The 15,414-nt window shown below is 40.0% G+C and overlaps 1 protein-coding gene across 2 annotated transcripts; it reads left to right on the forward strand.

Moving 5' to 3' along the window:
• Nucleotides 1-6,061: 6,061 nt before the first annotated feature.
• LOC141592195 (uncharacterized) lies at nt 6,062-13,112 on the forward strand. Of its 2 annotated transcripts, XM_074412790.1 has the most exons (9): nt 6,062-6,715; nt 8,157-8,312; nt 8,425-8,682; nt 9,311-9,345; nt 9,431-9,532; nt 9,766-9,919; nt 10,002-10,699; nt 11,147-11,510; nt 11,736-13,112. In XM_074412790.1, the coding sequence occupies exons 1-9, from the start codon at nt 6,613-6,615 to the stop codon at nt 12,992-12,994; spliced, it is 3,129 nt and encodes a 1,042-aa protein (XP_074268891.1). In that variant the 5' UTR covers nt 6,062-6,612; the 3' UTR covers nt 12,995-13,112. The 2 variants fall into 2 exon arrangements, with proteins under 2 accessions (XP_074268891.1, XP_074268890.1); XM_074412789.1 differs by having other exon boundaries at nt 11,147-13,112.
• Nucleotides 13,113-15,414: the final 2,302 nt, after the last annotated feature.

Below are 15,414 nucleotides of genomic sequence, written 5' to 3' on the forward strand. Positions count from 1 at the left end.
GCACAAAAGTGAATCCTTTGAGAAATTCAAAGAATACCGAACAGGGTCTGAACCTCTTTGGGTAGAAAGATTAAAACACTGCGTTCAGATCGTGGTGGCGAGTATCTTTCTCACGAGTTTGATCAACACCTTAAGGACTGTGGGATAGCCTTACAGTTAACTCCACCTGGAACACCTCAGTTGAATGGTGTGTCCGAACGGAGAAATCGAACTCTACTTGATATGGTTCGATCCATGATGAGTCACACGGTATTACCTGATTCATTATGGGGTTATGCTCTTCATCGTCACCGCTTTAATACTTAACCGAAGTCCGTCTAAAGTCATGACAAGACTCCATATGAACTATGGAAAGGAACGGTCCCTAACTTGTCCTTTATACGGGTTTGGGGCTGCGAGGCTTATGTCAAGTGGAGACACGAGGATAAGCTCGGCCCGCGATCGGTCAAGACATACTTTATAGGTTATTCTAAAGGAACACTTGGTCATTACTTCTATTCGCCAACCGAACAACGTGTTTTTGTTGCGGCTAGTGCGACATTCTTAGAGAAGGAATTTCTCGAGAATGCAAAGAATGATAGAACCTTCGAGCTATTGGAGGTTCCAGAACCAAATACCGAGCAACCATTGGAGGAACCAATTCCTTCAATCCCTTGCTGTTAATATTCTGAGGAACCTAGGAGGTCGGGAAGAGTCTCTATTCCTCCGGACAGATACATTGGTATGGTCGAGGAACATGACATAGATGACATTCTACTCTTAACGAGTAGTGAACCCGCAACCTATAAAGGTGCCATGACTAGTTCTGACTCAAAGCTATGGCTTGAGGCCATGCAATCCGAGATGGACTCCATGTATGAGAACAACGTGTGGGATCTTGTTGACTTACCTACTAAGGTTCGTCCCCTTCAATGCAAATGGCTTTGCAAGATAAAACATTCTGTGGAAGGTCAACAAGATATCTACAAAGCAAGACTAGTTGCTAAAGGTTTCACCCAAGTGCCAGGTTTGCACTATGATGAGATCTTTGCACCCGTAGTCATGCTGCGTTCCATTCGGATTATCTTAGCGATCGCCGCTTTTCATGACTATGAAATTTGGCAAATGGATGTGAAAACCGCCTTCTTAAACGGTTTTTTGGAGGAAGAGTTGTACATGGTACAACCCGAAGGTTTCATTGATCCAGAAAATCCTAAGAAAGTGTGCAAGCTTAAGCGTTCCATTTATGGGCTTAAGCAAGCATCTCGGAGTTGGAATCATCGCTTCGACCAAGTGATAAAAGAAAATGGATTCATTCGATCGGTCGAGGAACCATGTCTGTATATCAATTCGAGTGGGAGCAAGATTGTCTTTCTAATATTGTATGTTGACGACATACTCCTGATTGGGAATGACATACCTCTCTTAACTTCGGTGAAAGTATGGTTGAAAAACCATTTCCGGATGAAAGATCCGGTAAGGCACAAAGAATTTTGGGCATCCGTATCTATCGAGATAGATCACGTCGGATGTTATCTCTCGGCCAGAGTCTTACATAGACAAAGTCCTAGAGAGATTCAGCATGACTAACTCCAAAAAGGGGTTTCTTCCTATGGCTCCGGGGGTGCATTTGAGCAAGTCTCGGCACCGAGACACCGGAAGAGAAAGAGCGCATGACACGGATTCCTTATGCCTCGGCTATAGGATCAATCATGTATGCCATGATATGCACACGTCCGGACGTGGCATATGCATTGAGTATGACAAGTCGATTCCAACAAAGATCCGGGTGAATCACATTGGCCGGCTGTCAAGAACATTCTTAAGTACCTACGGAGGACTAAAGATTGGGCATTGACTTATGGAGGCCCTCAAAAGCTATGCGCAACCAAGTTCTGTGAGATGCTAGCTTCCAAACGGATCGAGATGACTCGAAATATCGATCCGATTCGTTTTTTACTCTTAATGGCGCTGCAATATCGAAGAGTTCCAAACAAATCACATACAGAGATTCTACGACCGAGTCCGAGTACTATGCCGCGTCTGAAGCTACAAAGGAAGCGATATGGATGCGTCAATTCTTACATGGACTATCTGTAGTGCCTAGTTCGAATGACCCGATCACCATCTATTGCGACAATAGTGGTGCCATCTTCCAAGCTAAGGAGCCAAAGTCTAGCAACAAGTCTAGACATGTACAACGGAAAGCTCATCTAATCCGAGATTACGTGGAGCAAAAGGAAGTAGTGATAGAAAAGATTGCTACTGATGATAACATAGCAGATCCTCTCACTAAACCATTACGACAAGATAAGCATGAAGGGCACGTTAATTCCATGGGAATTAAACGTGTTCCTAAGTTGTAGTACTCTTTTATGGATTAGATTCATTCCGTTATGTACTCTATACGACATCATCGTTTTGATATTTATATATTTTGTTTTTCATGTGGAATTTGTACGACAATTTTGAACACCACAAAGTGAACTCAACAAACATTATATTTTTGGTCCTTAATTGCCCACATGAGCTGATAACTCGGCAATTATTTTGTGACGTTGGTTGATGGTGGGTTCAACAAGCCATAAGTCAAACGGTTGACTCGACCAATCACGAGGGCGAGTTATACGGATATCTCGTAGGACACCATTGTGACATCGACGTGGAGTCCTAAATGTTTTATAACATTCGGTGCCCGATCGTGGATAGGACCTCCATGGTGATCCTAAGAGTCGATTCTTTTGACTATCGACTGTCTCTTGAGACTACGGCAGATTTTGGGTGACTTTGGTTTCTTTCTCACGGTCATCCGTAACAGGGGGGCCAAGTAGATTTTTTCTCTGGTCATTTCATGCGTGCTTAGATCGGAAGGAGTCGAGTTGAAGGAAATATTCAGCCTTTATCGGTACTCGATATTTCTCGGGGCCACTCGAGGAGTCAGAATCGAAATGCATGGCCATGCTCGGATACGGATTCGTTTTATCGGTTAAGTTACTCTCTAGTCGGGAAACCACTCTTAATACTGGATCAATTGTAGAATACGACCTTTGCGGATCCGGATCTGCAAATTGTTTTACATTGAGTGGGAGAAATTTTAAATGAATATGAGAATCGGTTATCGCACATACACTTGTACGGACAAGTGGGAGTTTGTTGGGGCTGTGTCCTCCAGTTAGTGCGGATAACGTCATTGCACATACACTTGTACGGACAAGTGGGAGCTTGTTGGGGTTGGTGTCCTTAACAGTTAGTGCAAGGACTTATAAATCTCTAAAAGGATCAAAGGGCATACTTTTGGTATTATTATCAGTTGATCCACGTTTATCAATAACGGTTGGCTTGCTAGATAAGTTTGACGTTATTGTCATACAGATGGCGGTGATCAACTGGTCCCTAAAAGTCACACCTATAGGATACGTTTGAGAGATGTGACAGTATGAAAATACAGTCATGTTGATGCCAAATTTGACTAACCAGTTAATCGGAGTTATTGACTAGTAATTAGTCAAACGCGATGTTGAGACAATTATTTAATACGGATTAAATAATAATGGCTAAGACGAATTAAGCAGTTAATTCGTAAATTGAATATAAACGATTTATATTTGATTAATGTATATTGAATTAATTATACAATATTGTCTTTGTCGGACATGTATTAATATTTCAACTAATCCGTGTTATTAGTCGATGTATTAATAACCGATAACCGATGACAGTTTATAATAAAACCCGTCATATACATTTTAGCGGAATTGATCGGACCACAAGTTAAAAATGAGGAGAAAGTGGAAAGCCCACTCCCTCCTCTCATGACCCGCGGACCGAGACAACAAAAGGAGAGGCTCCCTCTCCTTTTGACCTAAGGATTCATTTTTACATGAAAATTAGGGTTTTGGAGATCATTTCTCTCTGAAACCTAGATCTCACATCTGATAAAACTCACATCAAGTTCTCTCAATATTGCAAGGCAATTAGAGAACACATTTCTAGCACAAGGGCATATTCTCAGACGTTCTTGGGTGCAACAATTAGGAGGAGGTCTACTTTGATCTCTCATTGCCGAATTGCACTAGGACCGAAGGTTAATTCTTGTGCTTAATCGTTTTTCATTATATTTCGTTTATGACCATATATCACATGTTAAATTTACGTTATAGTCCTAAATTTAAAGGGTCTTATACAGATATTACCCCACAATTAGTAATAACAACGGGTTTCATTTTAGAACCGTTGTTAATAGTTGAAAAGTAATAACAACGGTTATTTCTTTAAAACCCTTGTTATTACTTTTAACAACGGTTTTTTTGCATATAATCCTTTTTATTACTTTTAACAACGGTTTTTTAATATAACCGTTGTTATTACTTTTAACAACGGTTTTTTTACATATAACCCTTGTTATTACCTTCGCACCAAAATATTTTCACTGCGGACAAACCGGATCCCTTATGTTTCTTTCCCTTTCTATTCTTTAATCATCTTTAACATTCACATCTTCCCTTACTTTCTACTTTATATGTTTCGAATTTGTTAATTCGTCAACAAATTAGGGTTTATGAATTATTGATTCGAGTTTAAATACATATATTCCTTAATGTGCACATCCCCTCCTGAGGCGGGTTCCACAGAGGGCGAATCAAGGGTGTGAAGCCACTCCCGCAAGTGACTCCACTCAGCCGAGGACGCACCTCGAGAACCACAGACAAACAATCACAATGACCAATCACAACCAATCCAGGCCACCAACCACAATACCAAAACCAACTACACAATACAAACGACACGCTAGACAACCAACAGTACTGAGTAGAAAAACCTACCTTTAACAAACCGCGGCGATTCCGCGCACGACCACAAGACAACAACCAACTACCATAACCACCTATAACAACCAGCATAACCAACTATTACTACTACCATAACCATAACTGAAATCAAGGGAGACGATGATGATGACGACAACATACCTACATAAAGCAATACGGCGTCAAGACCGCTACCCGACTCAATCATCCCATCCCTATGGTATAACCGCCCTCAAAGACCTCAAAGAGATGAACCATGGTGAAGGAGAAGTGAAATGGCGGCATCTAGGTTTAGGAAGAAAGGTGGAGAAATGATTTGGGTTTCACGATTTTACGATTTATAATTCCCCGCTGAACTCACGTTACTCGATCGAGTAACTCACTTACTCGATCGAGTGGCCTCTACTCGATCGAGTTCCCAAGGTACTCGATCAAGTAGCCTCCGCTAGTTCGAGTAACACGAACTCAAAGACTCACACCATCACAAGGTCTTACTCGTAAGGTTTTCGAAGGTCTAGATAGGTTACTCAGGTCAGTTAACGTCGGTCAACGGGTCTCTAAAAGGACGGGTATTACCGGGGGGCTAGCAGGGACGCTCGCCCCTACCGGAAAATAAAAATATCGCAAGTTTTAGTTAAAATTTTTGATTTTTTTTTTTCGAGTTTGTCTTATAGCATTACTTGTTCGCCCCCGCTAACCTCAAATCATGGCTTCGCCACTGCCCATACTTGTTTGTTGTTTTTGTTGTTGTTGTTGTTTGGTTCAACCTTGAAATGGAGTCTAATAACACTATTTGGGACCTGGAGTGGAATGAAATTAGAAATTTGGGGGAAGATGTGGGTATGAGATTCCAAAGGGTTTAAGTAATAGATTCTAACTCCATTATAAAATGCTCCAACCAAACACTAGAATGAATAGAATCCATTCCAACCATTCCAAAACCTCCAACCAAACATCCCCTTAATTTATGAGTTTTTTTCATGCTTGTTCCAAAGTCAGAAGGCTAGAGTGGACGAGTCCTTTGGCCGCTGTGCTAAGTGTTAATATTGGGGGAACTATCGGTATAATATGATTACCACCACAATCGTGCCACAATAGTTTTCAAGTTATCAGTGGCATCTGCCATAACAGACACAACTTTTAATCCTTTGTTATCGATAAATTCTCTCTTCTCTTGTTTGCTAATACCATTGTTACGGCAGTTCCCACCTAACATTGAGAACCACAACAACTCACATAAGATATTTATTTTGAACAAAATAAATTACTCCGTCACTTTCTAAAACACCTTCCATTTTTCATTATTTGATTATTTCTAAAATATATTCTAATATCGCACCTACATAATTACATTGTGTCTCAACCATACAATCCTTCCACTTAACCCACTTACATCATGTATGACCCTTATAACTTTTACTTGTACTCTTTAAACTGTACATTTTTAATATTTCGAAGTAGATAAGACACGAAGGGAGTAAATTTTGAATCTCATTTTATACAACGATATTGGTTTTCTTTTCGGTTCAGTTCGATTCGGTTTAGTTCGGTTGTTAAACTTAAACACTAGTTAAAAGAGTCGAACCCGTGTGAGTGTGACTACGTTGCATATATAGTGGGCGTATAAAGTAGGTGAAGCGCCGATACATTCAAGTTCAAAACTGTAGGCCTTTTTGCGCTTCACCACTACTCAATCCTCCTCCCCATCTCTCTCCTCTCACACTCCTCATTCCATCTCAATTTCAATTTCAATTTCAATTTTCCTGAATAAATGTTCCTCTTTTTTGTTTCGTAATTATATCTCATTTATTAATTACTTGTCGTCATGGATGATCTTGATTCCTCTAATTTCGATCAAGATACCAATGGTTTTTCTCTCATCGACGTTTCCGCTTTCGACGACGATTTCCTCCTCTCTTCTTCTTCAGGTTTTATTTAATTACTGCTTACTCTATTTTAAAATTCACTCATTTTGTCTCAATTTACATTTCAGTTACTTTGTTAATTTAATACTCTCATTTCTAAAGATCCGTAACCCTACTTGTTACTTGTTACTGTACTTAAAGAATTATACCAAACTCTTATTTACTTGATTCATCGGTGTGAAATTTAATTCAATCGAATTGTGACTGCGATTTTTTTACTAGGGTAATGAATGCTGTAACTTTCAGGGTTGATACTTATGGTAAGGCGTCAATCATATGATGACGATTTCTGCTGATTATTAATGGGGTTCAGTGTATTAGGATGTTGTTGCGTAAATTCGTAAATTTTGATAAATACTGATGTCTGCCTTTGGGATGGGATGATAACACTACTCTAACAACCAGTTGTGTATTTGATTAATGCACTATACAGTTAAGTGATGTGACGTCGATTGAAAACTGTTGATTTTTTTGAGCTTGATGCTATATTGACTGGTCTAATTTTGACTAGATCACACTCGTGCTAAGTTGGTGAGACTGAAGAAAGTATTCGCTCTGGCCGTGTTCGTCAACTACTGTTTATTTTAAAGATTATGTTGTGTGTTGTTACGGTTTCTGTTAGAATTTAGAAAAACAATAGGATATTGTAACTTCAGTGGAACAATGCAACCTGTTTACGTTGTCGTAAAAATGCTGTACAATTCAAATCCTAAGTCCATGCAATCAGATTGAGTGCATTAGAATCCTTAGGCTGTATTACACCCCAGATTGAGTGCTATCGGTTTCCTGTCTTTTGTAATTTATTCAGATCCTAGCTAAATATTTTCTTCGCAGTAGAGTTTGCTTTCTAGAGATCTAGGCTACTGTTTGAGAAATGTTGTTGCACTAAATCACCATTGATTTCAAGCAAGCTCTCTGCCCATAGTGCACTTAGTACACTATTTAATGATTTATGTAGGATTTGCCAGTAAATTTTCTCCCTTTTAATCCTTTAGCACTCAAATTCTTAGTCCGCCATTGATTTCAAGCAAGCTCTCTGCACTGTGGCATGAGTTCTTCACTCTTTGTACCTGAACATAAGTATCCAAGTTTAGGTGGTACTAATGTATTAAGCAAACTACTCCCTTTGTCCCGGTCATTTGTTGTCCTTTTCCATTTTAGGGTGTCTCAGTCAATTGTTGTCCTTTCTATTTTAAGAATGAACTTGATGAGTAATTTGGTCCACTTGTCATTTAGTAATTGACTCCCTCCTCTTTCCTTGGTCATTGTGCCAAAACCAAAGGACAACAATTGACCGGGACGGAGGGAGTGTATTTCATAGCTTTCTGGGATTGCGTGCTTTTAATTCACTACGTTGGGTACAACTGTACAAGCAGTTGCTGTATTCGTTACATGTCATATTGGCGTTGCATTTGCTGATAAGCCCATTTTGTTTGTTTGACAGATGCCAACGCAGTAGATAATCAAGGTGACATCCTTGAAGAAGGGACACATGTAGAGAAACCATCTGATTTGTTGGCAGTCCAAAGACCTAGGAAACCTGGAAAGTGTAATCTGCGCAAAAGTTTGGCTTGGGATACTGCCTTTTTCACTAGCGCTGGTATGCATCATGGAAGATTTATTTATTCGTTATTTCTATCTGCTGTGCTCTTGACTTATATCCTATAATCGAATTCACTCATTATTGATTTCTATGTCTGATACTTCTGCAGGAGTTCTCGATGCTGAAGAGCTGTCAAGCATAATGGAAGGCGCTGAGACAGGTCCAAAGCAAAATCATCGGCTGCCCGGGATCCAAGAGGAGTTAAGCAAATCAACTGATTCAATAACCACCTTTGAGAGTGACAGTTTGACATTGGAAAGCCTTGAGGCTGATCTTTTTTGTGATATAAGAGCCTCAATTCAAAGAAGCAGTAAGTCATCCATTTCAGGGAACGACAACGTAGAAGGAAAATCTGGAAATGTACGCTGTAAGTAAAGTTTTACCCTTTCTTTAGGCCCTGCTTGAAAATTCATAACTTAAGAGCTTTTAGCATTTCCTTTGTCTGATGTAGAACTTGGCTAGTTGTTCTTTTGTGTACAGTCAGCAATAATGTTGGATTTGAGGGCTGTTTCCTTACAAATTTACAGTTTTTAGATGACAAGCTCATCAATGTTGCATTCTGGTGGTTTCTTTTTCTTCTAATTTCAAAATTTGTCCCCTAGTGTGCCTCTGTAGAGTCATTAATTAAAAGATGAACTTTACTCAGCATGCTTAGTCATCAGATTTTTAACTCCGCTATTATTGTTGGAGGCACTCATGAGCTGGTTGTGCGTTATTAGTGTCCTCTGGATTCTGAAACTGCTGCCTGTACATATCACGAGTTATGACTTATCTCTCTCCTAGTTTTTCATATTTTTAGTCTATGATGACATTGCTATAACAACCTATTTTATTTTAGGAAGTAGTTTAGTTAATTCAGTGAGAGTACCAACCTTTTATGCCACTCGCATTCTAACTAGTCACATCTATGCTCTATAGTAAGATGGGGAGACCAGACTCCGCTCTTGTTTCGCTGTTTGGAATTGAGAACTAAACTGTGTATTTTGGTCCTGCAGCTAGGAAGATAGGTCAGCCTTCTTCTGGCAATATAGTAAGTTGCACCATTAAGATGTATTTAATTTTTCATCAATAATCCTCTTTTTGACAACATCATATGACGGGTAATTTTCTCTCAGGTGAAGCCCAGATTAGCCTCTAGGAAGCTTGTTCCTGCTGCTCAAGGACTTGCAGCATCAAGGATGTTAAAGCCAACTTCAATTAGCAAACAAGTGAATAAGGCATGTGTTTTAACCCTGCAACTTTGTATGTCGCTTGCAATCTTAAGAGTGATGTCGAACAAACTTTGTACTTTGACAATTCTTCCGTTTTGACTCCGTGATGTCATTAATTGTTAGGAGTATACTTTAGCTTTTGGTATAATGTTAAGCGCTTGTTTAGAAATTTGAACGGGACTTTCAAGATTCAGTATGATAGTTGGACTTACTGTTGACTTTCTATTCCTTGAATAAAGCCTGTTGTTAGGGGAAAAGAGTCAAGCTCGACGTTGCCTCGGTCACCAGCGGCAACTGGTAAACCTAGCCTGGAAGGAACAACTGCAAGCAAGAGAATGTCTGTTGGCACCACCCGGGCCAAATCAGAAATCCATCATGCAGGAAACGGGAAAGGTAATATTACATCTACTCTTTATTGTTGCTGTCCACCGACGTTTGGACTCTCGTCTGTTAACTTCAATCTTGGATGGAATAGGTGTTGGGAAAGAAGCATTGATTTCAAAAGGCCCTCGTCAAGTTGATTCTAGAAACGCTTCACAAAAAGCTTTGACATCCTCAAGACTCTCTGCTTCATCAGTTTTTAATGGAAACGCAATACCTAGTTCCCACTCTTCTTATGACAGCTCTAGTAGCTCTTCAAATACATCAACCACCAAAAAACCTTATTCCCAAAATAGTTTGGGGGTGGCCACTAGTTTGTCTTCATCTGAAAATATTCGAAAATCTCTTTTAGATGTTAGAAGAAAGATAGACAAGAATGCAAATCTGCCACCTGGTTCCAAAATTAGAACACCATCTAGAGTTCCAGTGAAGGGTAAATCTCAACCAGGGGAGTGTAAGCTCTCGGCTTATGTGAAGTCGACCTCAAATCTTTCTCCAAGTATCTCTCCAGCAAGCTCTATTAGTGAATGGTCAATAGAATCTTCTTCCTCAAATGCTACAGTAAATCAAAATCAGAGTTTGAGACATTGCTCCACTACTATAGACGTTACTGCAGATAGGAATCTCTCTCAAAATATGCAAATGCACTCCAACGACAAAGCATTGGATAGCCATGATTATCAGGTTGTAAAGCAGCCTTCTACAGGACCTGCTTTCTCTCAGGCCCGTCCTGGTTCGGCGAAACCATCAGGCCTTCGATTACCATCACCAAAGATTGGCTTCTTTGATGGGGTTAGTTCCCTTGCATTTTTATTCTTTTCTAACTGAGTTTTTGCTGTGTCATAACCACCAACCATCAACTAGGATACATAGGTTTAAGATTGGGCGAAAGAAATCTATACGAACTAAGCTCTCTTCCCACGCCTATTAAAATTCGCTGATTGAGTGCTTGTAGGTGACATGTGTATTTTCTTCTACATGTATCATTATCTGACTAAAATAGCTCGCCAAGCTGCTGCGCTTCTTTTCATGGAAGTAGCAGTGGTTGGATGCATTTTCATTTTCGGTCATTCAGAAACCTCCTCTTTCTCTTGCTAACAACCCAAAGGTTCAGTACATTCAACCACCCATTAGCTCGCTATTTGCGGGTGTCCTCGGGAGACTAGGGTAATGTTGTTATTGTTGTTGTTTCACTATCTGACGCATGGCATAGATCTAACTGAGTGGCATGTTCCACAGGCAAAAGCTGGTACCAAGACTCCAAGTGGCAGTGCACGATCTCGTTCGGCGATACCTAGTAACCTTCTGAAATCAGCCACAGGGAACAATAGTCCTTCTGGGATTTCAAGCAAGGCAAAGCCTGGCAGTGTTGTTAAATTGTCCTTGTCAGCCGCTGGAAGGCCTGGATCTACCAAACTTGATCCTCAGAGAAGTCATGCAAGCCCCAAATTGTCTAAACAACGGCAAGACGACAACGTGGATTTACCAAGTGGTATTAATACTGGGAGTTTCTCTGAAGTTTCGGAAACTACTTTCGCCACGGGTCATGCAAGCCCCAAATTGTCTAAACAGCTTCAAGCTGACATTGTGGATTTACCAAGTGGTAATGATTCTAACACTTTTTCTGAAGTTCCGATAACTACTTTAGCCAAAAGTCATGCAAGCCCGATATTAACTAAACAACTTCAAGATGACATCGTGGATTTCCAGAGTTGTAATGATTCTGGCACATTCTCTGAAGCTTTGATAACAAGCCCGATATTGACTAAACAACTTCAAGGTGACATTGTGAATTTACAAAGTGGTAATGATTCTTGTACTTTCTCAGAAGTTACGTTAACTACGTCCGCCAAAAGTCATGCAAGCCCGACATTGACTAAACAACTTCAAGATGACATTGTGGATTTACAAAGTGGTGATGATTCTGGCACTTTCTCTGAAGTTTCGATAACTACGCTAGCCAAAAGTCTTGCAAGCCCGACATTGACTAAACCACTTCATGATGACATTGTGGATTTACAAAGTGGTAATGATTCTGGCGCACTCTCTGAAGTTTCGATAACTACGCTAGCCGAAAGTCATGCAAGCCCGATACTGACTAAACAACTTCAAGATGACATTGTGGATTTACAAAGTGGTAAAGATTCTGGCACTCTCTCTGAAGTTTCGATAACTACTTCAGCCAAAAGTCATGCAAGCCCGACATTGACTAAATCACTTCAAGATGACATTGTGGATTTACTAAGTGGTAATGATTCTGGCACTCTCTCTGAAGTTTCGATAACTACGTTAGCCAAAAGTCATGCAAGCCCGACACTGACTAAACAACTTCAAGATGACATTGTGGATTTACAAAGTGGTAAAGATTCTGGCACTTTCTCTGAAGTTTCGACAAATACTTTAGCCAAAAGTGACGGAATCCCGATATTGACTGAACAAGTTCAAGTTGACATTGTGGACTTAGCTAGTGATAATGATTCTGGCGCTTTCTCTGAAATTTTGGTCAATACGTTAGCTGAGTCTACTTCAGAGAGAAATAGCATCGTTGCTGAACATACTGATGGAGGGAAACACGTTGAGTCTTGTTCAGAAACCAAGAACAATCCAAGTGGTGAGCTAGAGGACTCAGCTACTATGATTGTTAATGGCGGCTCTGACCCTACCATTGAACTTCCAAAATCTACTTCAACAAAGTCTGCGTTAGAACTAAATTACAAAGTGTCTGAAGATGATTATGCTGAAAAACTTTCGTCTGAGACTAGTTTTGATGATCAACCTGAAACTAATTCTGAACTACTCGACAACTTTGCTGCCATTAAGGAAGCAGGTGAGGAAAATGAATTGCAGTCGGGGATTGATCAGGTTATTGATCTTGTTGCTGATGGTGGGCCCCATTTCAGTTGCACATCCTCGTTGCCTGATAATGGAGTCAACCAAGGGTCAAGGACTCCTTTTGCAGTGAAGAATCTTGTTTCTGATGTAGAGGAAAGCAACTCTTTGACTGTATTGACTTCGGACGCATTCGTGAAAATCGATGCCATGCCTCCTCATGAGAACATAGTAAACTTCGATGGGAAGGATTGCTAAGAATGGTAAAATTAATGTAATGTTACAGTCTGAACATATGTTATTCGTGCTCAGTAGTCAGTACTACACTCGTTACATAATTTTGTTGATCCCTAATTACAGTTCTATTTCCATGCTCTATGTTTGCTTCTTACAGTTTGCCCTGTTTTGGGTTTTTGTTACTGCGAACTTCGTATTCTGCTCGACTGTTTTCTTTTGACCTCACTAGCATGCTTACACCACCAAGTTGCATACTAAAAATGGGCATTAGATTAACTTGGTAAAAATGGAGACAATGTCATTTTGATAGAATGAGTAGCAGTTAAAAGAGATTTGGAGAGATCTATTCTGCCTACCCTTTGCCTCCCTCCTTCCTCTCTTAAGGTGTTGCACAACTGAACCCTTTTACGACCCACTTCGCAATTACTTGATCTCATAAGGGGAATTTAAGGTTTAAAATTGATGAAAATATTAGCATATTGGCCAACAAGCTTTAGATGACAGGAGAGTTGTATTGTTATATAAGAACATCAAGGTTGTGTCTAGTAGCCAGCTTCATGGAAAAATGCAACCTTAACTGAAAGGATAGATTGAGCAACGACCTGAAGTCGAACACTCTAAAAGTGTCATATGTGATACTTGTAACCGAGTCAATAATGTAAAATAGACATGAAGGTAAACATAACGTAAGAATCTCAAAATTATTTTTCGTAGTCACTAAATAGCTTGATTGTTCGCAAAAAACAGCTTGAAAAAACAGTTCTACCACAATATATCATACTGCATCCTCCGCAATAATTTACGCCATAGGCTTCTCTTTCTCTTCCTGAGCAATAAGTGACGGACCAGAACCTTGACAACCTTTAAACAAACTCCGGGAATGTCTCCTACAGCATGGCCCTTGAGTCCAATACCCTCAAAAAGAACCTCATCCTAAAGGAAAATTCCAATTTAACTTTGCAATTGTGAAACAAAATGGTAAAAGTTGCGTAGTACATGACGATAATCAAATGTTAAAGACAACAACGGTGCAATAGAGGGAATAATAGTTCAGACGATAATCAAAGAAAACTTACATTTTCTTCAATGGAACTCAAACAATCATCCTCGTCAACGAAAGTGGCAATCGTGTTTCCATTCTTGTTGGGCTGCTTAGCTTCAATACCACTGCTGGCACTGCACATTAGAATATCAGTGTACAACTACTTCAATGTACTTTGCAAAATGGTTGTTATCAAATGGATAAAAAAACAAACGAGCTTCTCTTGCTTAAGACCGTCTTAAGCTTATAACATAGTCATTCAAGCTATCATTAAATGATCAGCATATCATGAAAAGCGACTATGTTAAGCTTAAGACGGCCTCAGAAGAGATTTCAACAATATACCGGGATTACTTGTTCTCGAGGATAGTGTCTTTTGATGGTGAGGATCGGAGGAATGGCTTCTTCCATACATTATCTCGGTGGATCTTCTTGTACGGTCCTTCAATCCACCGCTGCTTTCGATGGATTGAAGGCTTATACGGTTTATCAATCCACCGCTGCTTTCGGTGGATTGAAGGCTTGTACGGTCCTTCAATCCACCGCTGCTTTCTGCGAAAGGACCTGAGCTTAGTACCAAATCCCAAACCATGAGTCTTCCTGAATGACAAACACCACATTACACTTGTAGGGAGGTATGCGGATCCACATTGCCATCGTTGGTTGGCGGAGTGGTAGCATGGGGCTGCGCTTGGTAGGGAGGTCTGCGGATCGATCCCCCACAACTGCGATTGGGAGGGGTTTAAATACTGTAATCCTTGGATACGCCCCGAAATCCGGATTAGTCGGCCCAATGTGGTTCGGATTACCGGATGGTTTAAACAAAAAAAAACACTTGTTCATAATCCTTTCAAACCACCAATATTTTTTAATTATTAATAGGAATATTTATGATAGATGAACCATCACCTTAAGGTTTTGGTTGAGATGGTTCATCTATCATGGTATCAGAGCCAGTGTGACCGAAGGTCAGGGTTCGAATTCTGGCAACCTCAAAACTCCTCAAAAACTCGAAGTGGAAACCCAGCACATGATGGTACAGGGGAGCCGGTGCACAACTAACCACTCTTCAAGCCCAACGGACATTTGAGTGAGGGAGCGTAATAGGAATATTTATAATAGTTGGGCCTCAACCATCACCTTAAGGTTTTGGTTGGAATGGTTATCCATCAATTATATTTGAAACCAATGTTATTCGGACTATACGACTCCATCAAAGGAAACCCTAGAAAGCAGAGATTCTTCAGTTTATGTTGAGAATCTATTACGTAAACCCATTTCATTTCAAAAACAGAAATTTATTGGTAATAAAACAACAGAAATTTATTGGTAATAAAACAACATTTACCGATGTTCATTATAAGGGTCTTGTACACGTAAAACGGTCTTTCTTGAGAAT

This window comes from Silene latifolia, chromosome 7 (genome assembly GCF_048544455.1).
Source record: "Silene latifolia isolate original U9 population chromosome 7, ASM4854445v1, whole genome shotgun sequence".
Classification (NCBI taxonomy): Eukaryota; Viridiplantae; Streptophyta; class Magnoliopsida; order Caryophyllales; family Caryophyllaceae; genus Silene; species Silene latifolia.

Coding starts and splice junctions, on each gene's coding strand:
- LOC141592195 (XM_074412789.1), top strand. CDS start 6,613: ATGGATGATCTTGATTCCTCTAATTTCGATCAAGATACCAATGGTTTT. Junction 9,346..9,430: donor AGCCTTCTTCTGGCAATATA/GTAAGTTGCACC, acceptor ATTTTCTCTCAG/GTGAAGCCCAGATTAGCCTC. Junction 9,920..10,001: donor TCATGCAGGAAACGGGAAAG/GTAATATTACAT, acceptor TGGATGGAATAG/GTGTTGGGAAAGAAGCATTG.